Genomic DNA, 26,033 nt, shown 5'->3' with positions numbered 1-26,033 from the left:
CTTTTTTAATGTTGTTTTCAAGTTCAGCTTTTGAAATCGTGCACTATACACACCATGGACAAAATGGCAGTTTCGGAGCCACCATTTTAGTAAGACATTAGCAGTAGAGCTTGGATTTAGGGAGTTCAACTCCCATTACTATCAGCATCATCAGCATTCTAGAACCCCCACGCACGCAGTGTGTTTTATCATCAATGTGCCTTAATCACACCCAAAATGAACAGACAAACAGAGCTTGCTTGAATCATTTAGTTATTTTTCAGTTTAAAGTTTACTTTTTTCCTTTCCCTCTCGTTAGCAGAAAATAACCACAAAAATCTGGACCCTGTCACAGGAACAGATTTATTATAAATTGCAATTATCCTCAACAAATGATCTCCCTCTGTCCACCCGTTAGAACTGGTTCATTCCAGCGACAAAGCATCTTAATTTCCCTGCCAGTACACCGTCCATGTGGCCGCTAATGAGAGGGAGCAAAGAGGTGGTCACCGTGGCAACAGCAAGAGGAACACACAGCTTGAATACAACAAAGAGTAACACAAAAACATGCACTAATATCAATAAAACACTTAAGGGGAAAAACGGCCTTCTTAATGTACATTAACCTTTTCTACATTTATAAAAAAAAAACAGAATATGTAACTGAACTACCGCAACAAGAGGACATAGTCTTAAATTAGAGGGGCAAAGGTTTAAAAATAATATCAGGAAGTATTACTTTACTGAGAGGGTAGTGGATGCATGGAATAGCCTTCCAGCTGAAGTGGTAGAGGTTAACACAGTGAAGGAGTTTAAGCATGCGTGGGATAGGCATAAGGCTATCCTAACTATAAGATAAGGCCAGGGACTAATGAAAGTGTTTAGAAAATTGGGCAGACTAGATGGGCCGAATGGTTCTTAACTGCCGTCACATTCTATGTTTCTATAGCTGGGTTATGGGGTGTGAGACGTTAACAGGCCTGCAGTTTGTGAGTGTTTTTAAAGGAACATTGTGAGTGACTCTTGCAGCACCTAATGCGTAGCCCCTCTGCTGTCGCTTACTCCGTTAATACAGAGATATGCATAATGTGTGTGGCAGCAGACAGTTCGGACTTTGGATGACGAGAGACATCCGTCTTTTTAAACCTCTTTAAATGGATTTGAGAAAAACGTGGGTGACGCTACACAAAGACGCATGCACCATAACCACTGATAATGTAGTGGTTGTGGTAGAGTACCACAATATACAGACTAAACAGGTCACTTGAGTTGCAACTCTCTAACCATAATTATTCTGTCAGTCTTCCTTGTTTTGCATTGTTGGATAACTGCTGCCTTAATAATATTTTATCTGCATGACTATCCTGCTTAATTTCGGTAGCAGTCACGTCTCTTTGTGTAACGGGAGAATCTAAGCTTTAAATGTAATGGTTTGTGCCAGGAGGACCTGGGGTTTTGTTCATAGTTTATACAATGAATTACCAGAAGCAGAGTTTTTATATATAATTAAAGATAATTTTACGCTTACTTCATCCAAAAATATTTTTTCTGATTTCTATTGTATTCCAAATGGAATTTACTTATTTAATATGTTGTAATATTATATAGACTTAGATTTTCACTATATTGATTAAATAACCACCATTACAAAGTCTCTCACTAACAGAGTTATTCACCAAAGTTAGAATTCAAAGGGAATTTTAAAATTAAGGCCAACATTGCTGAATACGCGGTGTTTCAAGTTTGGCTACTCTGGCCTCAAGTTTGAAATTCACTTTGAATTCTCACTTTAGTAAATAACCCTATAATATTTTTTTTTTTAAATCTGCGATCACCCATTTATTTTCTTGAATGACAATATATATATAAAAAAAAAATCCGGAGATGTGTGCTTGTCCAATTTGGAGCATATCAATACCTGCTTTAAAAAAAAAAAAAAGAGAGAAATTATACTTATAAAATATAAAATTCTAAATATTTGCCAATTGTGTCCAAACCGGCTCACTTGGAGACATTTTCTGAGATTTCCATTCACCTATAACCAGTAGCCACTAGCCAGCAGGCCACTAAAAAATATTAAACAAATAAATGCCACCCACTCTTCCATTAACCCTCACATTGCCCTCCATGGCGTAATGTGAATTCAACCAGATCAATTCAGCGTCCATTTGGTAAATTTTATGGGATTATATTTATAGTGAGCAAACGTCATAATTTATCTTCTGAATTACCTTCAGATCTACCGAATGATATATTTTGCTGAATTTGCCCCGATCTGAAGGAGATATTTCGAAAATAAGAAAAAGCTTGAATTTGCAATATCTCCACCCCAGCTTGGCCAACCTGGAGCGTTTCTAAACCTGGCTGTTTAACCTACAGTTTCCAACACAGTTGTCAATTCACTGCGATAACTCATGGAGTTATTCCGTATACTCCAAATGTAGGGAATTAAAATCTGAATGGCAAAGTTTAGGAAAAAAATAGCCAGTTGGAGACAATAGCTAAAATGAAGAATTTCTCCAAAACAGCTATATTTGATGAAATGGTGTTTTTCGACTTTTAACTCATTACAATTTGGAGTTTAGCAAATAACCTGTACTTATATTTGCGACTAAATATCTTTTTTTTTTTGTTTTCCCCCCTGCTCTGGCTGGATTTAGGTGTTAATTTTCAATTAATTAGTATAACATTAAACCGTGACCAATTTATCCCATTAACCTACTTTCTTTATTCAGGATGAGATCTAACGCAGAAAAATAAAGACCGAAAGTAAAACTGCTCTGCCTGTGATATTTGTGGATAGCACAATGCAAACTATTAAAATGCTTGTCTCCAATTCATATTTCTCAGTTGGAGTTTCAATTAGCAGACACAGGTGTGCCCAGTCTAATCCTCTGTCTCTCTTTGTCACCCTGACCCAGATCTGACTATCTCTGAATACCCACAAAAGAGGGACTCAGATTTTGAGCAGAAGAGAAACAGTAGTTTTCGCCCAACACAATTAGGCTGTTTCCTTATATACTGAAATTTCAGATAAATAAATCAAATCTTTTCTATTTATTCTGTCATTTAACATCGAGTGTTTGGCTGCTTCATTTGCATCTAAATTTTCAGTTGTTCCAAAGTTTGTAGCTGTTTAATATATATTTGTTCAGTGTTCACATGACCGAGGTATACACATGCTGTATATTATGTTAACAAGACCTTCCAATTGTATCGATTTCGGGAGGACAGTCCCTATGTCAGGCTTCTGTCTGCCGTTGCGAATTTGTGCCCTTGTGTCCATCTTTTGTCCCCAGAAAGTGTATTAAACAGAAAACTTTAAAGGGACACTATAGTCACCAGAACAACTATAACTTAATGTATAATACAGCTTATTGTACAGTATACAGCTTAATGTATAATACAGCTTATTGTACAGTATACAGCTTAATGTATAATACAGCTTATTGTACAGTATACAGCTTAATGTATAATACAGGTTATTGTACAGTATATAGCTTAATGTATAATACAGCTTATTGTACAGTATACAGCTTAATGTATAATACAGCTTATTGTACAGTATACAGCTTATTGTACAGTATATAGCTTAATGTAGTTGTTCTGGTGAGTATAATAGCTCCCTTCAGGCATTTTACACCTCCGAGTGGCCACTGCTCAGATGGCCACTGGAGGGGCTTCCTGGCTCAGGGCTGCTCAGTAAACAGCCCTGCCGTTCAGCGTCCCCACGCTCTGCATGGAGACGCTGAATTTTCCTCATAGAGATGCATTGATTCAATACATCTCTATGAGGAGGTGCTGATTGGCCAAAATGGCGTTTGCCCCCTCCCCCCATGCCGATTTTAGCCAATCCAATGCTTTGCTTTCCCTTTAAGCAATTTTGATGTCACCAAAGGGGCTGGGCCAGCGCCGGCAGAAACCTATGGGAGATGCCTATAGCCTCTTTGCGCCATAACCACTACACAAAGCTCCAGTGGTTATGGTACTTGGACTGCCACTTTATTGAAAGCTCTTGTGTTGAATCCTTTCAATACCTATTTATTTTTGTCTATCAGCAAATAGATCTAATAACAGCCAAACGTTTCAATAATCTATCACAATTCTTAATTTTATTTGGTATGCACCTATAAACATGAAAATGTGACCTATATAACTGTAACAGCGAAAAATTCAAAACAAAAAAGAGTGACGTGAAAGATAGAAGATAGACTAGATTGAGTGGATTTAATGCCCGCAAGACGAAATCAATGAACTATATATAGTTACAAATTAAATAAAAAGACTCTGGGTCTGGCTTAACGAGGTGAAGAAGGATACCATTGCAGAGACATAATAACAATCGTAGAGCATTTTCTTTTATAGCGCACAAAGAGACAGATATAAAATAAAGGCTGCTGCGTAAATTCACAGACGAAAAATTAAATCCAGAATTAGAGTAATTAGAAGAGGTTGTTTATTGTCATTTTTTCCAGTACATTATGTTCAAGAAAATTGTTCTGAGATGCCTGCGCAAAACATTGGTATTGGTGATCAGTACAATATGTGACCCAAGATTGTCAACAGAGCTTCATCAGTGCAGCTATGGGGCCAATTAAATATTAAATATAATATTTGCATCCTTGCAGCTGGTCATCAATCTAAAAATAATCCCCATTTAATATTTTAGTTCTATGGATGTTATTCAAGTGCAAAGTACTGTGTTATTATCTAGTACATTCTTATTAAAATTAGCATAACAGTGTTTTGTAAGTATTTGTTGAGTTTTGTTTTTTTTACTTCATAGAAAAGTAAGTAGGATTTTTGAAAAAAGGAAACAGGATCGAGATTTCGTATCGTAAACTGACCTCATCCCTCTATATTGCTCAGGAAAGCTGAGGCACAGGGCCAGTGCAAGGATTTTTGTCTACACAGAAGAAACATTTTGCCGCCCCCCAAAATTCATCTTCACCTGTCTGTCTATTAACCCCTTCACCTCTTTTACACATCCTTTGTGCATCTTGCAGCCTTTTTGGGTCTCTTTTACCTGTTTGCATATTGTATTTACTGTCTGCCATTCTTTTCATGTTTTTTCACCATTATCCCACCTTTTGTGATCACTTGATCCCCTTGGCTAAGAACACACGACCCTTCGCCAATTTCGTCTGTACAGTCCCAGTTTCAGCGTCCTCCCCTGGCTTTGTTCCTTGGTGTCCCGATTTTGAGAACACCAGAGCACTGTCGCCAAAAAGTGTAGAGCGAGTGCATCATTATATGCGCTTGCGCTATGCTAAGGGTACTAGGACCATGCAGACAGAGTTTAAATAGCGCACCCGGCATGGTCTATGGTGGGCTGGCCTGCGTGATTGTCAGGCTGTCTTATATGCATTCATGCCAGGCTGACCTGCCAGTTCTTCGGATGGCAACCGTGACAATTCCCGTTCCTGGCATCAGTGACACGGTTCTTGTCCCTTTGATCCCCCCCACCGATGTCCTGATTCACGGGAGGTCAATGTGGGGGGAAGGGGTATGCCAAAACAGCAAAGAATGGCCTCATTTTTACATCTGGCACAGTGCAGGTATCCGGTCCTGCTGAAACTCCAAATGCGGTTGCCCCTTACTTTTGTGGGTGCTTCGCACTCATTTCACAGGTGGCGCACCTCTGGTAGTGATTATGGTGTTTGGAGTTAATGTTTTATGGAATTATATGAAGTTTGTGTTCGCTTCAAGGAATTGAAGCTGCCTATATATTGCATTGTTTCTCGAAGTACATTTAATGTTTGGAATGTTCTGCAAGCAATAGGTGTGTGTTACTTCCTTCTTTAAAAAATGGGTCAATAGCTGGCATTAATCACGTTGTTAATGGAAAAATACTTGCAGCTTAATAACGAACCAACCCAGGAAAACGACATTATTGCAGATACCCCAGACCGCTGCTGCTCTATTCGTTATACAGTGTTATATAATAATGCATTATGAGAATATTTACAAAATCAATCAATACATCATTTATTTTTTTTTCGCAGTTGAGGATCCAACATTTGCTGTACATTCCCAGGCATTCCCAACCGCTGACATACAAATCCCATAATACCCTGCTCTCTGAATATACAAGTATTTGTATGGTAAGTGGGAGCCATCCCTCTCCTATATTTATATATTTAACTAAGCGAGTGAGCTTACAGCAGCAGTGCGTTTTTGTGGATTACTTTATTTAAAAGATTCAGAGTACAGAGACACACACGTAGACATTGTTGCCCTATTAACCACAGAACAAACATATGGCTTTATGGTGCTTGTATTGTCCCTTTAAGAGAGAGAAAAAAAAATAATCTCAGTTTATGAATGCAGTTCTGGCCATTTCACTTTCCAGTTTGTGAAATTCATTACACGTCAAATCTACATAGCCAGAAAATGTAAAAAGGTTATAATTTGGATGGAAATTGTCTAAAACAAATAGATGAAGATTGCATGGGTGGAATTATACCTTCTGTACAAATAAACTTCCTGTACTTAGTGTTACACAAGAAAATCAGAGAGAAGGGGAGGCGATCAAACAGGGCTCAGCCACAAGCAACAATATCCTCTTGTAGTGAATGATAATTACAGGGAACGTAAAAACGTACATTCAGTACTCCTTGGATAGAATGCATGCTTATCATGTCTGAGAACAGGAATTACAAGATAAATTCAACAGGCAAATTAAACAACTGATTATAAAACTTAAAGGGACACTATAGTATTCAGTCAGCCACTAGAGGCGCTTCCTAGGAGGCCTAAACACCTAGTTTAAATTTAATGCTCCTCTTTGTCTGATTATAAGAGTAAAAATGTCCAAAAATGCATACTTTTTAATGCATATAAATAAAATATGCTAAATTTTGGTGGGATATTATACACACCTGTAGGTTCAAGACTTCATGTTGTTGTTTTTCTTTCGCATGAGTACCTAGGTATACCTTCCAAGTGTCCCATATCTTTTGGGTTAGTCCTTATATGGGAATTCCGTTTCACCTTTCTGGGTGATTTTGCTGGTGACATACTTCTTGGGACATCAGAGAAAACCCTCATAACACATTATATGGAGGCACTACTAGCCTATAGCAGTTTGCTGGGCAAGGACCTATCAGCTCAGTGTGCACGCCTATTGTGCTGACATAACTGTTTGGTAGCCAAGTCCCTTGCGCGCATGTTCTGATAAGTGAGCACAGCAGATATTTCTAGATGATATCCCCGTTGTATCAAATTCATAAAGGAAGATTTTACAGCTCATTTGCTTCTCGCTATACCCAACAGAAAGAGAAATAAAATAAGTTAGATGATGCATACCTCCCAACTGTCCCTAATTAAGAGGGACAGTCCCTCTTGTGGGCCCACACCCCTCTGTCCCTCTTTTCTATCCTAATGTCCCTTTTTTATGAGCTCCAAATTGTTGGTGTGTCACAGCAATAATACTCCCAGTAATGTGTCTGAGTGTATAACAGCTCCACAGCAATAATACTCCCAGTAATGTGTCTGAGTGTATAACAGAGCTCCACAGCAATAATACTCCCAGTAATGTGTCTGTGTGTATAACAGAGCTCCACAGCGATAATACTCCCAGTAATGTGTCTGAGTGTATAACAGAGCTCCACAGCAATAATACTCCCAGTAATGTGTCTGAGTGTATAACAGAGCTCCTCGGGAATAATACTCTGAGTAATGTGTCTGAATGTATAACAGAGCTCCACAGCAATAATACTCCCAGTAATGTGTCTGAGTGTATAACAGAGCTCCACAGCAATAATACTCCCAGTAATGTGTCTGAGTGTATAACAGAGCTCCACAGGAATAATACTCTGAGTAATGTGTCTGAATGTATAACAGAGCTCCACAGCAATAATACTCCCAGTAATGTGTCTGAGTGTATAACAGAGCTCCACAGCAATAATACTCCCAGTAATGTGTCTGAGTGTATAACAGAGCTGCACAGCAATAATACTCCCAGTAATGTGTCTGAGTGTATAACAGAGCCCCACAGCAATAATACTCCCAGTAATGTGTCTGAGTGTATAACAGAGCTCCACAGCAATAATACTCCCAGTAATGTGTTTGAGTGTATAACAGAGCTCCACAGGAATAATACTCCCAGTAATGTGTCTGAGTGTATAACAGAGCTCCACAGGAATAATACTCCCAGTAATGTATCTGAGTGTATAACAGAGCTCCACAGCAATACTACTCCCAGTAATGTGTCTCGGTGTATAACAGAGCTCCACAGCAATAATACTCCCAGTAATGTGTCTGAGTGTATAACAGAGCTCCACAGCAATAATACTCCCAGTAATGTGTCTGAGTGTATAACAGAGCTCCACAGCAATAATACTCCCAGTAATGTGTCTGAGTGTATCACAGAGCTCCACAGCAATAATACTCCCAGTAATGTGTCTGAGTGTATAACAGAGCCCCACAGCAATAATACTCCCAGTTATGTGTCTGAGTGTATAACAGAGCTCCACAGCAATAATACTCCCAGTAATGTGTCTGAGTGTATAACAGAGCTCCACAGCAATAATACTCCTAGTAATGTGTCTGAGTGTATAACAGAGCTCCACAATAATAATACTCCCAGTAATGTGTCTGAGTGTGTAACAGAGCCCCACAGCAATAATACTCCCAGTAATGTGTCTGAGTGTTTAACAGAGCTCCACAGCAATAATACTCCCAGTAATGTGTCTGAGTGTATAACAGAGCTCCACAGCAATAATACTCCCAGTAATGTGTCTAAACTGCAATAAATGTATTTAGAAACCAGTCTGTGTAAATAAGACACATTGTCCTAGTTCCTAATTACATTTTAGCTGTATAAATTGTTATTAGTAAGTCACCTAAAATTTCTCAGAGCAGCCCCGCCCCTGGCCACACCCCCACTCACAACCCTGAAATTAAAGTGTCCGTATTGTAACATTTGAGATGCTGGGAGATAATGGGTAATGTAAATGGAGTTACATGGTGGTAATTATATACATGTTTATCAGTCAGCCCCTTTTCCAATGCACGGTTATGGTAAATCATGGAACTTGTACAACACAGTTACTTCACTTATAGCTGAATTAAGGTTTTTTTCTAATTAATGGAAGCAGCCGATATTCGAGCGAACAAAATTAGGGAGAATGCATGTTTGTGATAACATATGACGTTAAAAGACAACAACTGGTGAAGAAAACTTGGAAAATTGGCAAAGAGGGCCATAGGCATTATTAGGTTTAGAAGCTTAAATGCACAGATTTTAACATTCTTTCTAAAAAAAAAAACCATTCATCTGACATGATGTGAAAATAACAAAAATGACCCCTTTAATAGTAACTGCATCGGCTTTAAAAAGTTTAAAATATTACATGTATTATAGCAGGGCTCTGCAAATTAGCATTTTGTAAACTAACAAAGCTTTATTTTTTATGGACAAAAATACAATTCTTAAAGGGACAGTATAGGCACTAGAACCATTACAGTTTAACCCCTTAGTGACCAGACCATTTTTCAATTTTCTTACCGTTAAGGACCAGGGCTGTTTTTACATTTCTGCGGTGTTTGTGTTTAGCTGTAATTTTCCTCTTACTCATTTACTGCACCCACACATATTATATACCGTTTTTCTTGCCATTAAATGATCTTTCTTAAGATACCATTATTTTCATCATATTATATATTTTACTATAAATGTAAATCATAAAATATGATTAAAAATGGAACTTTGGGAGGGGCGGGGCCTGACCGCAATGGAGGATAGACGTGTTTTGGACGAGCTCCTCCACACTCTCGTTAAAAAAGGCCTTTTCACAGCCCTATAGCCCTATTGCCCGAGACAGGGGCAGCACCAAGCGAGGTCCAGGCTGCCTGACCCACCTGAGATGTGGCACGGTGGTCGGCGGCTCACTGACAGACTGCAAGCCCCGCCGAGGCAAGAGCGGCCTACTACAGGCCGGACGGAGACGGCGACCAAAATACTAAACTAGCGCTGCAAGCGAAGTCATCCCCCTATGCGGGTGCCCCGTTACCCCCCCCCCCCCCCCCCAGGACCGGCGGGGGTGATCCCGGTCCATTATCGACAGCCACCCCAAACAGGGCAAGTCAGCGAGCTGAAACCGCCCAAAATTCCTAGTTGCCATGGCAACCTACCGCCTAGGATTATTAGAGCCCTGTTACAGCCTCCATGTGTAGTAATTTTTTAATGCATAGAAACAAGTTAATGCAACTTTTCAGAACACTTTCCTTGCTCACTACTGCTTTACGCAGGTGGCTTATCGTTTGCTTTGCTATTTTAGATTCAGCCCCACAGCCCCCCGTTTTAATTAATTAAATTGCAGACGCCGATCCATCATTACCCAGTCCAATGTTTCTCACAGAGATTTGGGACCAATGGTGCATGCGCGGCAACGGTCGCAGTCTGCGCTTATTTAAATGCCTTTTGCGCCTTCATACTGTGCGTTTCTATATCTCCTCTACATTTGCAATGTTTATCCATACGTCGCGTTGTCTGCACTGGGTTATGATGTCATTTACTAAATCTTTAATATCATTTTGCAAGAAAAAAAAATGTAATGGAAAAAAAAAAAAAGGTTAACAAGTTATAGGTGATTGTAAATACCAGATGGAAGTTCCCGTTTAAAAAAGGCTTATTTATTACGCAACAAACTGTAGTGAAAAGAAAACTGTATTGCAAAACGCAGACCAAACTAGTCAAGCTGTGAAGTTATCCGAATCAGCTATTTCAGCCTTAATTTTACAATTTGATTTTTAATTCACAATAACTCAGTGTTTGGTGAATAAACTCAAATACCGGTACACAACAGCAAACAGAACACAAATCCCATCAGATATCAACTATTGTCCTCCCTGTGGCTTCTGACCTCAGACATTTCATATTTGACTGAAAATAGTTAGTCACGCCATCTAACTAAGACTTTATATTTCTGCTAGTTTTAACTACGGACGCCAAAGTACATTTAAGGTTCCATGTTTAAGTGATGCTGTTGGAAGCCCATAATAACTAGATATGCATATTTTTTAATTACATTAATTGCAGATATTTAATGAGCCTACCATTAACTCCATTAAACACAGTGCATAATGAGTGTAACTGCTTTATTTGAATCATTTAACAAACAAAGCTGTCAATAACATCATCCAGTGACGTCAAAACAAAATGCTTTAGAGTATATAGTGTATTAACAATGAGCTATTGTAATCCTATCCGAGAAGACCAGGATTCAATTGTTACCACCTGGGCAAAACCCAGCCCGAGGAAAACCATTCTCTAATAGTAGCTTAGCAAGAAATCAGCCTGTGTGTGCAAAGTGCATTTTGTAATGTAAGCTGGAGGTAAACAGGACAACATTATTTTTCTGGTAATTTGGCAAATCTTTAAAGTGGAATTCACTGCAGGCTGAATAAAACTGACAAAAAATTGGGATGGTATGCTTAACGCAGCTCCTAAATATAGTGACTGTGTTGCCCCTTTAAAGTAAATCTTCTTCGCATTATTACACTGGGTTCACCTTGTAAAATGTCTGTAGAGATAGTTGTGTTTTAATGGGCACATAATAAAAAAATAAAAGAGATGTTCTCAAATACACCTGTTTTGCACCCCTCTTTCTTCAGAAGGGTAATGATTTAGGTAGGAGACAGGCAATGGGCCCATATCCCTTCCTCTACCCCGGCCTATGCTGTGTAGTGTTATATTACATTTTTAAATGGGCTAAGGTGTCCCAAACTCCTTAGCACAATCGATGACCAGGGGATGTACAACTTCTTCATTCTATGAGTGACAAGGAAAAAAAAAATAATCTCCCACCCCACCAACAGATAGTGCTATTAAAAAAGTTCTGATTGGTTTCTGGTAATTATTATATTGTGTGTGTATATGTATGTATATATCAAGATCCAGACAGACAAGCGCTGGCCAACCAACCAGACATCGTGATAGTAGACAAGGAACAGAAGACTGCGGTCATGGTGGATGTGGCAGACTACAACATCAGGAAGAAGGTACATGAAAAGGTGGAGAAATTCCAAGGACTGAAAGAAGAGCTAGAAAGAGCTACAAAGGATGTGGAAAGTTAAGGCTGTAGTAGTCCCAGTTGTGATAGGAGCACTCGGGGCTGTGACTCCCAAGATGGGAGAGTGGCTTCAACAGATTCCAGGTGGAATGTTCGAGATCACTGTGTAGCGGTACTTACCCTCTCCAGGGGCGAGGTCCTCCTTCTCCGCTGCACGCCGTCCTGCAACTGAAGGGGAGGCGTGCACTGACCGCGAGAAGCGGCCACATGACGCGCCTGGTACTGGGAACGCGCCGCGCATTTAAAGGGACAGTGGGAGCAAAAAATGTCTCCCATTGGCCCATGTCATTCCACATTCCCCATACTCTCACGTTTTGAGGGCGTGGATATTAGGTATTTATACTCACCTTTCCCTTAGCTCCCTGCCCTATCGTGGTTTCTGTTTCAGTTCCCTTTAGTGCTTGTATCGTTCAGTTGTAGTTTTTTCGTGCTTCACCTTGGCTTTGTTCCTGACTCTGTTTTCTCTTTATCACTGCTTTGTCTTGTTCGCCGGTTTCCTCTCCTGTGTACCAGTCCTTGGCTAGTTCTAGTTTACGCTGTCTCTCTGTTCCCTTGACCTCGGTTCGTTCTTGACTCTGTCTTTTCCTGTCCTCGTCAATTCCGGCCATTCTAAGGCCCGGTAAGACGTATCTTGTTTTCTTGCCTCTAGTTGGACTATTCTTGCGTGTTGGGGTATATTACAGTGTCCAGAAGAGTGCAGTGCTAGCTAAAGATACTGTGCAAAACCCTCACACTCCCAGGTCTCTGGTAGAGGACCCGAGAATGAGGAATAAACATACAACCCAGTAGGGGTGAGAAAATCAATTTTGAGATATATATTAGTATAAATTATGCATTCTACAGGGCTGCAGTGTTTTAATTAAACCCAGCAGTCTGCATTACTTATAATTAAACTCACTCAACAAATAAGCAGGTTAACGTCGTAGAATCAGACTTGTTTAAAATCAGCTGTTAAAGTTGAACAAGTAAATTATGCCAAATACTAATGTTGATCTATCCAGCCCTCAGCAAATAATCTCTGAAATATTGTATTTGCAATTTAAACTGTAAATGCATCATCTGACCCCACGTACATGTATGCCTGGCAGCTGTATTTGGCCAAATGTCAGCTGAACGACACCCAGGATATAAGCACACATTCGTGATAGAATATTTCTTATAGACAACATAAGAAATAATACAATTAAGAGTGATCTCAGGGACTCTTTCTTTTGAAGACAAATATAGAAAGATTTTACCAAGTTTTGGTAGATCATGCAGCTCAGGGGGTCTAAAAACAGTTGGGGGCCCTATGCATAAAATATACAATATAGTTTTGGGGTTTTGTGCCCCCAAACATCTGTCTGGTAAATTGTATTCCCCTCTTGCTTATTTATTGGTCGAAGCTTGATAGTAAGAGACGTCCTTCAGCTTAATGGAAACCTCCGGGTACTGTAGCAACTTTATCAGAATTAAGTTGTTATGGTGCTAGGAGGTCTCTGGTGCCGGCTTTCCTGTAGCAGTTAATCCATTCACGAACGGTTTAACCCCAAAGTCTTCAATCCAGAGCCGTTTAGCTCTGCGCCTACCCCATCTACTGCTCTGTGGGTCTTGAAACAGTAAGCCTCAGATTGCATCGACTTAGGCTTCTAATAGTAGAGGATGGGATGTCTCTGTCCAAAAACGTTCCAAATTATTCACATAAACTAAAAATATTCACATAGACTCTAATGGTGACTTCTGTAGATAAACCATTTGGAAAGACTTTCCAACACATCTAGAATCATATGGAAAGCTTATTAAATCCAGGCCACTATTGCCTTTGTACTGAGATCTGGGCAAAAAAACAGACTGATTTAATTAAGTACCGGTATACATATTCCTTATGAAAATACTTTCTTCCGTATTCACTTTACAGTTACTGGTTTTAGTTCATTTGCTTTATTTTCTGTTTGACAATGATTGCACGTTTGCCTTGTGCCTTACAAATTCTCATTATCTGACATTAGGCATGTGCATGGGAAATAAATTTGGTTCGGTTCGGCATTCCGAAATTCGGGATTTTCACAATTCGACACTTCGGAAATTCGGCAACTTCGGAACTTCGACACTTCGGAACTTCAGCACTTCGGAACTTCGGCAACTTCGGAACTTCGGCAACTTCGGAACTTCGACAACTTCGGAACTTCGACACTTCGGAACTTCGGCATTTCGGAACTTCAGCACCTCGGGACTTCTCTTGCAGCCGCTTGGTAGATAACTCCCTAATTCCCACGGTATCAGGGAGTTATCTACCAAAAGGCTGAAAGACCTAAATTGGTCTTTCAGCCAAATTTACTAATACTAAGTAAAAATTACTTAGTATTAGTAAATTTTGACCCTACTCACTATACCGCGAGTAGGGGCATGTCTAGTAAACAGTGAGCAGCCTGTGACTGCTCACTGTTTAAAAAAAAAATAGTGCCCCCCCTGGCCCCCACCCCTGAGCGGCAGGTGGGGGCCTAAATACTAATAAGGGGGGGGGACCTAATGTCCTCCCCCCTGGCCCCCACCCCTGAGCGGCGGGTGGGGGCCCTAAACTAGAATAAGGGGGGGACCTAGTGTCCTCCCCCCTGGCCCCCACTCCTGAGCGGTGGGTGGGGGCCCTAAACAAGAATAAGGGGGGGACCTAGTGTCCTCCCCCCTGGCCCCCACCCCTCAGCGGCGGGTGGGGGCCCTAAATACTAATAAGGGGGGCGGGGACCAAATGTCCTCCCCCCTGGCCCCCACCCCTGAGCGGCGGGTGGGGGCCCTAAATTGTAAGTTCTTTAGAATTTTCCCACGCTGTGTAATTTGACTCATAACTCTCTGATTGGTTACTTAATCCACCAATCAGAGAGTTATGAGTCAAATTACACAGCGTGGGAAAATTCCAAAGAACTTTCCCACGCTGTGTAAAATGACGCAGAGCACTCTGATTGGTGGATTTCAAACCCACCAATCAGAGTGCTCTGAGCTAATTGCAGGGCGGGGCAAGGCTTTATAAGCCTTCCCCTGCCCTGCAGAGCTCAGTCTGCGCGGAGCCCTCCATGGGTGAAGATGGATTTTTATTTTTTTCGCTCGTTTTTTTTTTAAATAATTGCGTCGGTTATTATGGACTTTTATTTGCCCTTTTTTGGGGCTGAAAAAAGAAGATTTTAGAAGAAAGAAAAGTTTTAATTTTTTTTTTTTACAGGTTCTTAGTTAAAGGTCCCCCTTCATTATTTTTAGGGTGAAGGGGGATAATTTTTATTGGGGGGGATGGGTGACTAGGGGTTTGGGGACCCCTAGTCACCTGGGGGGGAGGGGACATTTTTTAGGGCCCCCACCCGCCGCTGAGGGGTGGGGGCCAGGGGGAGGACATTAGGTCCCCCCCTATTCCAATTTAGGGCCGCACCCGCCGTTCAGGGGTGGGGGCCAGGGGGGAGGACACTAGGTCCCCCCCTTATTCTTGTTTAGGGCCCCCACCCACCACTCACGGGTGAGGGCCAGGGGGGAGGACACTAGGTCCCCCCCTTATTCTTGTTTAGGGCCCCCACCCACCACTCACGGGTGAGGGCCAGGGGGGAGGACATTAGGTCCCCCCCTTATTCTAGTTTAGGGCCCCCACCCACCGCTCAGGGGTGTGGGCCAGGGGGGAGGACAATAGGTCCCCCCCTTATTATAATTTAGGGCCACCACTACCTTTCTTAATTTAATATTAAATGTTGTATACAATATTAAATGTTGTATATTGATACTGAGGCAGCAGCCCACAATCTCCTGTGCGAACCAGGCTGACGTGGCTGAGTGTTACAGGAGTTGCGGTCCGCACAGTTTGAGAGGTCCTTGTGATTTCCAGCTGGCAAAGGCGGCGCACGCTGTGACATCGGGCAGGGCTCGGTCGCGGTGGTTTTACGTCATCGTGAGAGCCCTCTATCCCGCGCTGTGTCGCTGAACGTGTGACGTACGGCTTCCGGTTCCCGGGGAAGAAACTGGGAAACATGGCTACTGCGGGGCCCCCGAGACCGAGCGAGGAACCGGAGGAGGAGGAAGAGGAGGACGAGGCGCCCGAAGAGGAGGAAGAAGAGTACACAGTGCTGCCCCTGGTACATGACATCATTAAATGGTAAATATGGAGGAGAAAGGGGGCATCTGGGATGGCATCACCCAGGGACAGGGCACCAAACATGGCATCACCCACTGCCTGGGCACCAAACATGGCATCACCCACTGCCTGGGCACCAAACATGGCATCACCCAGGGACAGGGCACCAAACATGGCATCACCCAGGGACAGGGCACCAAACATGGCATCACCCACTGCCTGGGCACCAAACATGGCATCACCCACTGCCTGGGCACCAAACATGGCATCACCCAGGGACAGGGCACCAAACATGGCATCACCCACTGCCTGGGCACCAAACATGGCATCACCCACTGCCTGGGCACCAAACATGGCATCACCCACTGACTGGGCACCAAACATGGCATCACCCACTGACTGGGCACCAAACATGGCATCACCCACTGACTGGGCACCAAACATGGCATCACCCACTGACTGGGCACCAAACATGGCATCACCCAGGGACAGGGCACCAAACATGGCATCACCCACTGCCTGGGCACCAAACATGGCATCACCCACTGACTGGGCACCAAACATGGCATCACCCACTGCCTGGGCACCAAACATGGCATCACCCACTGCCTGGGCACCAAACATGGCATCACTCAGGGACAGGGCACCAAACATGGCATCACCCACTGACTGGGCACCAAACATGACACACAGACTGACTACATTATAGCATTGCAGGACTGGGAAGGTAGTTGGCTTGGCACACAGTGACTAAGCAGCGTTTATCAAACACCAACAGGGCAGCAAGCATGGCATCACTCAGACTAAGCAAACAATTTTCCACCAAACAGAAGGCAATGGAAATACAAGTATGGGGTTGCTGCATTTTATTAACATGATACTTTACCAAGACATTAAACAGGGACTTGGTAACGTTTCATGTTTGTGAAACAGATCTAGATGCATTGTATTTAAACCACCATTTGTGCCAACAGTACTATGGCTGTATACTGGGGTTTATGTGATTCCTTCTCAGGAAAAATGAAAGATTTGTGTTTTACCATACTATTCATGAGAGCACCTGTGTAATTCCGTGGGAGGATCGCTGAGCTTGAAGTATATGGCACACACAAACACCCACTGAGCAGCTGGTGTGGCGCACACATGCCAACTGGGGCAGTAACCATTTAACTAAACTCCTTGACACAGCTAGTATTACCATTGGAACAGCTGGCATCTGGCTGCAGACATGGTGCACCAACATGTGGCAGCGGGCACCACACACTGAGTATGGGGCACTTTGCATAACACACACTGGAGTAACTGGCACGGGCAGACACCTATTGAACCAGCAATGAGGGTTAAATTGTGTCTCACACTTACATAGAGCCTGAGGTTGCGCAATATAGGGCTAAATCAGAGGTATAATTACCTACGTGATTGTGTGTCCTGAATCACTAAACAACCGTCACACGTTTCCGAGCTCACTCTTTCTCCCACTCACTGCTAAGGGCCATTTACTTTCTGTGTGGTTCAGCAGTTTGTTGCTCTTTAATCTGGATTAATGAGGCGACTTAACAAGTTTATCAGGAGCACGAGGTTTCCAGATTTCAAACCCTCTGCAATATGAAAAAGAGAGAGTACATTATATACCTATAGCTTGCAACTGTAAACCTTGTATACGTGTGTCTGTGTCCGTATGAATAAGTGGGTTCCTAAATCCAGCTTGGAAAGATTACTGTCCATATATATTAAAATAATAAAGGAATTTACCAGTAGTGACGGTGCTAGGATAATGCATTACTCCTACCCTGCTCTATGTGTATTTATTGACTGGTTCACAGGTCAGATCTCTCTGCTTTCTGGTGTAATTCACATTTCTGCGTCTGTTTTATTCGCTAAAAACTGACCAGGTAAGTTACTAAAATGAGAATTCTCAAAGTGGCCGAACTCGATGCATAACTGACCTGGAGAATTTTACCTGTTCAGCTAGTTTCAAAGTTCTCACTTTAGTGATTTTTAACCTATTAATTCTCAATGACAAAATCCAGGCCATAGCAGCCAATCTGTGACTATCTAGGTTGGGGAATCTTTCATAATTGGCTGTTTTGGACTCCGCTTTGCCACTCTGGTTTAATTGGCTGATATTCGTTGCTGAATGAATAACGTTATTATTTTGGTTTCAGTTGTTAGACCGCTTACAGTCTTTAAGCATCTCTCACCCAGAATGCACCATACCACTGCATCACAGCCCCCATATTCTACAAAGTACCCGTTTGTTATTCTCACCTCATGTTGCACAGGCAAGTGTTTGTAACCGTGAAGAAGCCCTACTTGAATCGGATTTCATATTTTTTAACAACCCCAGTTTACTGACAAAATGCCTAGTGTGTAAACAAAAAACATTTTGTAGGTTAGATGGAATATGGAGGTTGATAAATTAATTGCAGATACTCCATAAAGGGACACTCTAAACACCAATACAATTTTAATGCATTTTGGCCTCATTAATATGCTGTAATTTTTGGTTGCTAAAATCGTTTATAGTTTTTCCACAAACAAAAAAAATATATTTTGTAGAATGCTGCACCATAATCCTGCCTCCTAAGCCACACCCGCTCATTCCAGAAAAAATACTTCCTTATCGAATGTATGTACACAGCCCAGCCACTGACTGCACTGAATGATCTGAACAACCTGCATTAGGAAACAGATATATATCACTACCTGTTTGTAGTATCTCTGAATGTTTGCAGCCAGGTTATGAATTGAAAGATGGTCTCTGAATGCTTTTGGGGACTAAGCTGTGTACATACATTTGATAACGAGACATTTGATCATGCAAAAAAAACATCATCTTAATAAGGTCAAACCCTATCAAGTGCATTGAGGTTGTGTAAGATTCTGGGGTGTCCATTTAATTCACTGTTTAGTATATAGCACAAAAAGTGCACTTCAAGAACACTATCGGGTGGTCCCTGCAGTGAGTCGGCTTCACGTGCCACTGCTAGTACAGTAAAAGCCAATATTTCACATATTGCCCCATATTTGGTAAGGAACTACAGTGCATTAGATTGGTGATGCTCTTGGTGTCCTGAATTAAACATGGAATGCAATTTGCCTTAGAAGAGACCGTGCTGTATTTTTCCTGTGTTGATTCGCTTCTGTCAGTGAATCATGCAAATCTATAGTTCAAGTGCACTTCTATCAACAGGATAAGATGTATTTACTATTGATTACAGCTTTACGTATGTAGGTTTTCATCCATTCAGGTTTCCGGTGATAGCAGATTGTATAATAGGTTTATGTTACACTAAAGAGGTGAAAAACATATACGGTATATATTTATACATCTCTTAAGCGGTGTCCTGATTTCTAGGCTGCCCCCACATTTACATTTTTTGAGGGTTTTATTGATCCAAAACTATTGTGTATGATTTAAAAAAATAAATAAAAAAATGTTCCTTCTTTATTTCAATATAGCTCTATATTTGTCATAGATATCTATTTGTATATATGCCAGGGCAGTTTTCATGCAAAGGAACTTGCTTTCCCCATGTGTCTCCCATCTTTTGAGCTGTATACACTAATTTCTGAAAATAAATGTAATGTAAAAATCTACTCTTTTTTTTTTCTATAGAGCGGTGTGGCCGAAAGGTAAACTCTCCGTTGTTGTGGAACTGCAAATCCCACGATGCATTGCCCGCAGTGCATCTGGTAAAGCATAATTTGATTACCTTTTGCCCATCTCTGCTCAGACTGTAAGCTTGTGTGAGCAGATTTCAATTGTTTTCTTTTTTTCTGATTTGAATACCAAGAGGCGATGCTTGTTGCTGATGAACATGTGGGTCTTTTTAGTAATTGCACCAAAGCATCATGGGAAAGGTACATTTATTTGCATTGAATGCCTTATCTCTGCCTTTTTAGTATACGCTTGTAAAGTCAGTATAGTTTTATTAAAAAGACCAAAATATGGAAATTAAGAACATTTGATCTGTTGGCACCCAGACCACTTCAGCTCATTGAAGTGGTCTGGGTGCATATTCCCAGGTCCCTTAATCCAGCGAATGTAATTATTGCAGTTATCAACTAACTGCAATAATTACCTTTATTGGTTACCTCCACCTCTAGTGGCTGTCTACCAGGCAGCCACTATTATTATTATGCTATTTATACAGCGCCATCAAATTCCGCAGCGCTTTACAATGGGTGGACGACTAGACATGAAGCTGTAACCAGACAAGTTGGACACACAGGAACAGAGGGGTTGAGGGCCCTGCTCAATGAGCTTACATGCTAGAGGGAGTGGGGTAAAATGACACAAAAAGGTAAGGATAGTATTAGACTAGTGACAGTTGCAGAAGAGGAATCAGTCAGGAGCTATTAACAGTTTAATTGATACGCTTTTATAAAGAAGTGGGTTTTTAACCATTTTTTGAAGGAGTGGAGACTGGGTCCTGAGTGGTGGAGCTGATGGAGGGACTTCTGGGTCGTTAGGTGACTTTTGGTCACTTGAAGCTGAACATCCTCACGCTATGCATGAGGACATCCAGCGTCACCCGAATCCCCATAGGAAACCATTGTATAACATTTTCCTATAGGTGAACTCCTAATGTGATTGCGGTATTTGCCGCGCATGCTCATTAAGTCTCCCTCGCCGGCTGACTTCGGCGGAGGAGCAAAGGCAAAACCCGAGCCAGCACCAAGGAACATCGGCTCGGTGCTGGACCGAGGTAAGCAACATAAGGGGTTTTTACCCCTTATGCACCATGGGGAAGGAGGGGGGCACTATTGGGAGCTACAGTGCCAGGAAAACAGCATTGCTTTCCTGAGATTATAGTTTCTCTTTAAGAAAGTTATTACGCTGAAGTTGTGAGCAGAGTCAAGCCTCTTTAAATAAATGAAACTTGAATATAGCATTTGTAATATTACAAAAACAATAGTTATTTGTCATTAGGAATTTTTCCACGTGGAATAAAACCAGCACTCGTATAATGACCATAGAATGTGCCCGCACTGTATCAGATGACATCTGGCATTTTACCAATCTAGATGACTCGCAAAATAGACATCATCAGATTGTGACATGTAATGTTTAAAAAGCTACCTATGCTCTGAATTAAAATGTCACAGGCCATAATTTGACTTTGACATTAACATTCAGAATATAATTTAGGATGTTGTCATTGTTACAGAGTTTTCATTTGGGTATTAACCAGTGTTGGTTAACCTGGGCACTGGAAATATTGATTGCAATTGAAAAGCATTCAATTCAATGCCCCGAAAATATTACCAGTGACTACATTCAAAGCTAGCTGTAGACAATGAACTATCCTAAACGCTTGACGTTTCTTTGTAGTTTGCTAAATACTCGTTCCCTGAAGGCTGCTCTTTGTAACGTTATTTTAGCTTTTTTGCTCCAGAATATATATGTTTTGTAGCAGACAGGGGGCTGCCATTAGCTTATAACAATGCGCATTTTATGGTCACTGACCAGAATTTATCTTCTGCTGGTATTCTGATTGGCTGAAAAGACAGAGCAGTCAATCAAAACACCCACATGACTTTCAAATTTTGTATTTATTTATTTTTTCCTGCTCCTGATTCTCTCAAATACTCTTTTTTTTTGGCTGCACTCTGATGGATGTAATTAAGTATTCAGCAATGCAGGGAGATGGGGAGAGCTGAAGTAAAGGAGGGGGTGGACAATGAAATTTCACTTTCCAGCTCTCCGCACTGCCTGCAAGGTTAGAAGCTGATTACGTCAGTGCATGCTGACGACACATGTCATTTTTGCACAGAATTCACAATAAGCCAGTTTGCTGGGGATGTAACTATACTTGGCACAAAAGTGCAGTCATCTCTGTACATAGCAGCGTTTCAAGCAGAATCCTATGACCTCTTCTAAAAGCAGATGTGGTGATGATGGTTGGCGTAACCCTGTAAACATGTCCTATTAAATAAACGAGAAATTTTGAGCACTGCTACCCAAGTTAATACGAGCATGGATAACAGTCGGGGCAAAAAGTCCCTGGAAGTATCTGTGTCAACATTTGCACCGGCTTAATAACAACCATGGTGGGAGCCATAACCTGACAATGTCAATAGGGTTTGAGGCTTTTAACCCCTAGTTTCTGTGTGGCCTTTCACCATTCTGGCTGATGTCTGCCTGTCCTAGAGTGACTGTGCCTAATGCAGGAGCACGTTGTTCGCTGACCATTTGCAGGTGACTGAAATGATATTTATAAGGGATATAATAAATATGAGCATTGTAAAGCCCTGAACAAGTCTCCTTTGCGTAGGCCTCTGAAGAATGCATATGAAAAGCAATAGTCTCCCATCTGTCAGCAGATTTCCATTGGGATCTTGTGTTCTGTCTGCACTGGATACAGTTTAATCGCAACAACAACCAAGTTTACATAATTACAGTCACAAACACGAGTCCGTTAAGCTGCAGAGATGGCATTCCACGCAGGAGCTTAATGGCCATAATAAACTGATACCTTGTTTTTGCTGGGAAAGGATTTGCTCAGAGTCGACTGTTTTCCTCCTTCGCAAAAGTTTGTAAGCAGATCTCCAAATATTTGCCAAGTTTTTGAAATCGGAAGAGCTAGATTAGCCGCTTGGTTTCTAGTCGCTATGTGAGGCTTAATGTCATAACGGTTGTTTTCGTTACAGTCTATTTCCTGATTAATCTCCACTGCTCAGGTTTACTAACGAGAGGTGCTCTATGGAAAACTAAACCTAGCAGCAAATCCACTTAATAGGTACCTAGATATAGCTCATCAAATGGCAAAGAACAGATTTTAAGAAATTGCTCATTTTAACTATTTGCGATCTGTGTCATCTTAACATCATGGTCCATTCTTGGCTAATGTTTTGTTTAGACAGTCTCCCATAATGATCACCGTGGGAAATGCAATCCAGGACAGCTGGGCGGCCATGAGTTCTCTATAGTTTTGCTAAGTGTGCGTTACACAGGATATGTCCTGGTAGGGTGGGATTTTACAGACCAGATTGTTAAGACTGCATAGGCGACTGTTGCACCTTTTAAAAAAAAAAAAAAAAAAAAAAAAAACAGAATGTTCAGAAGTCTGTCAAATTCACTGGAAATGTTGGTAAACTTGCTATTTGTGTTTATGTATGAAAAACCTAGCATGTTTATTAATGGTTCTCTGCCTGTTCTTTAAAGATAACATTTGCAGCCAGATTATCGTGAGCAGGAAAGTTCTGAATTGTAATTACTGGATAACCTTCTAATGCAGGCATACTTAAAGTTGCAAAACACAACATGAGTTTGGGTTTCACAGGGATCCTGAAAATAGATGTGTGTCTAATAGCATCTCGGTAAATTGTTCACAACTTTTCCAAAAAGAAAAAAAAACGGCCCAGTGTTTGATTATAGTTTATGGCATATGCACAAACACTGCATTTCGATTCTTCGTTGTATAGTGTCTCTGTGTCTTTACAGCCGTCTGTAAATCTGGTCCCCCGAGTAATCTGTCATTTTGTTTCCCTTTGTAGTATAGACAAAGAGAGCCAGGATCTTTACCAGGAACTTAACGATCTCAAGAACAAGTTCCAAACCATGAAAAAACTGGTCAATGGCATGCCTGGTATCGACCTGAATCCGGATCAACAGCAACAGCATCTGCAGAGTCTGCGGCAACAGGTCCAGACCAAGAATGAACTTCTTCAAAAGTACAAGAGCCTCTGCATGTTCGAAATACCGAAAGACAACCTGTAGCTGTGCAGTCCTTTTTGTAATATGACTTCCATAGAGATGGTGGATTAAACACTTGTCTCCGAAATCCCATTCAAACTTTGAAAAAGCAACTGGGAGAACTTCGGAAGATGTCATCGATGTTGCCTCAGAAAAACCTGTGGATGGTTCCCCAGTACTGGGGGTAGCTGGTACAGATAAATTACAGCTGAGCTTGAGATAATATTTAATAATGAGACACTGTGGGCGAACGGCATAACCTGTTTTTGAAACACAAGACATCTTGCCATTGATTGGTAATCCGTTTAAACCTGCAAGACAGTGTCACGGTGCTGAACGCTCTATAGAATGGGAATGACTACGAATGACCTTTTCCATAGGATTGTGTTTGTTTTATGTTTTGTATCTTTATTTTGACCAATAAGAAATGTTTTGGTATCCAACCTATTTTTCATTCTTGTTAAATGTTTGGAGCACACTGGTATCCTGAAAATTAAACTTTAAAATTAAACAATAGGGTTTAAATACTATGTATTTATGCTAAAATAATTACATCTATACAACTTAAACAGGTTTCACCCCTTTCAGCGTTAAAGGTGGCAAATGATAGAGCTGTTACTGCAATAGGAGATTTGACAACTGGTTAAAATTCATTAAAAAAAATATTAAAATGTAATCTCTGCTTTTGTAGGGATGACATATTTCCCAGCATAAACAGGTTGATCATTCTTACCCATCTTTGTGCTATAAATTTTGTATGGGAATCGGATTCCCATTTACTATGATTTACTATGATTTACTATGGCAAGCCGGGGTTTGTATTAGAACAAACTTGTTTTTATGATTACTTGATATAAGTTGTATTTTTCCTCACGGGATGTGTTCATTGCAATTTGTTTGTTTGTTGTAATGCTAAAAGCTTACTTGTAGTCATTCAGAATGATTATGACCTTGGCAGTTTGTCACCAGTAGCGTCATAGCGGATTGTGTGTCATATCAGTTAACAGTGATTCAAAGGTGGGAATCTTCTGTATACGAAATGCAGCTTAACTGTTACTTCCATCGTAATCTGATTCGCATGCCATTGTCTCAATGGGCCTTGGGCTGTGTTCTTGGAGAAATAGCGTCCTTGGATACTTTTCCAGCATAAAACTACAATTTATGAAATCTTTCTCAGTTTATATTCTGGTGCACTCCTTGGTGAGTTATGGAATGCTAGAGAAATTTTGGGATGAGATAGTTTATCCTTGTAACATTTTATTTTGTTAAACTGGGCACCAAAAAGATTGTGGTGAGGCCAACAACAATGGAACTCCTAAACATATAAATAGAAAAAAATCCTGTTTTGTATCATCTACATATTTTATGTTGGACTTTTCGAAATCCTCATTGGGCATGGAAACACAAGAAATCATGTTTCTACAACTATCCCAGAGTTCCCCGCTTTATATGCAAATGAGCACAGACCCCCGCTTTATATGCAAATGAGCACAGACTTTTTTTTTCTGTTAAACGAGTACAGAGAATATTGATAGCTTTTTGTGAGAAGCTGGAAAGTGTCTGACTGCAATTATTCAAAATGTGTTGTATTCCTCCTTGTGGGCAGTACAGAACTGGGGGAGATGTAGTCTAGCAACATCTGGTGCGCGGCTTCACCCATTGTGCACAACCACTCTAGCTGCTGATGGAGCTACATCTTTCTTCTGCTATTTTTATTTATTTTATTTTTTCTTGTGAGATGCTCTGGTGTTTATTTTAAATTTATATTTAAGATTTAGCAAATTCTATTATAATCCAGTTCACACAAACCTGAACCAAGGCAAACATTGCAAATGAATAAGAGAAATGGAAAGATTTGTTTCATTTCTCCTTTTACCAGGGAGCTAAAATGGGGGGCCCCCCATTTGCAGGATAAAGAGGTACAGATTATCATATTTGATTTTTCACACCTCACACATGCATATTTTTTAAATATATGGATAAGTAAACATTATATTAAAACATTTTTTGGGGGAATATCTGGGGTCCCAAGTAGACCTTTGCTAATCTAGGGGATGGAACCTGCTCTTACAATGAACCCTTACTATGGGTATCTGCACCACATTCCACTAGCAATCAAAGTGTCTCTCTTTTAGAATGTTAATTGAATCTTGACGTATATGCAGTGGTTGCTCAGCTGTCAGGTGATTTT

At 41.0% G+C, this 26,033-nt stretch overlaps 2 protein-coding genes across 2 annotated transcripts in view; one reads left to right on the top strand and one right to left on the bottom strand.

Annotated features, from left to right (window-relative positions):
• PEMT (phosphatidylethanolamine N-methyltransferase) overlaps positions 1 to 26,033 on the bottom strand; it is a 440,725-nt gene that overhangs the window by 249,936 nt on the left and 164,756 nt on the right. The gene's annotated exons all lie outside the window — the stretch shown is intronic.
• Positions 15,977 to 24,605, top strand: MED9 (mediator complex subunit 9). The gene is made up of 2 exons (XM_063429001.1): positions 15,977 to 16,161; positions 23,644 to 24,605. Exons 1-2 carry the CDS (start codon positions 16,037 to 16,039, stop codon positions 23,864 to 23,866), a joined length of 348 nt encoding a protein of 115 aa, XP_063285071.1. The 5' UTR covers positions 15,977 to 16,036; the 3' UTR covers positions 23,867 to 24,605.

This window comes from Pelobates fuscus, chromosome 8, assembly GCF_036172605.1.
Source record: "Pelobates fuscus isolate aPelFus1 chromosome 8, aPelFus1.pri, whole genome shotgun sequence".
In the NCBI taxonomy this organism is placed as follows: Eukaryota; Metazoa; Chordata; class Amphibia; order Anura; family Pelobatidae; genus Pelobates; species Pelobates fuscus.
The sequence above is the reverse complement of the archived record's forward strand: the minus strand, read 5'-3'. Positions and strand labels throughout refer to the sequence as shown.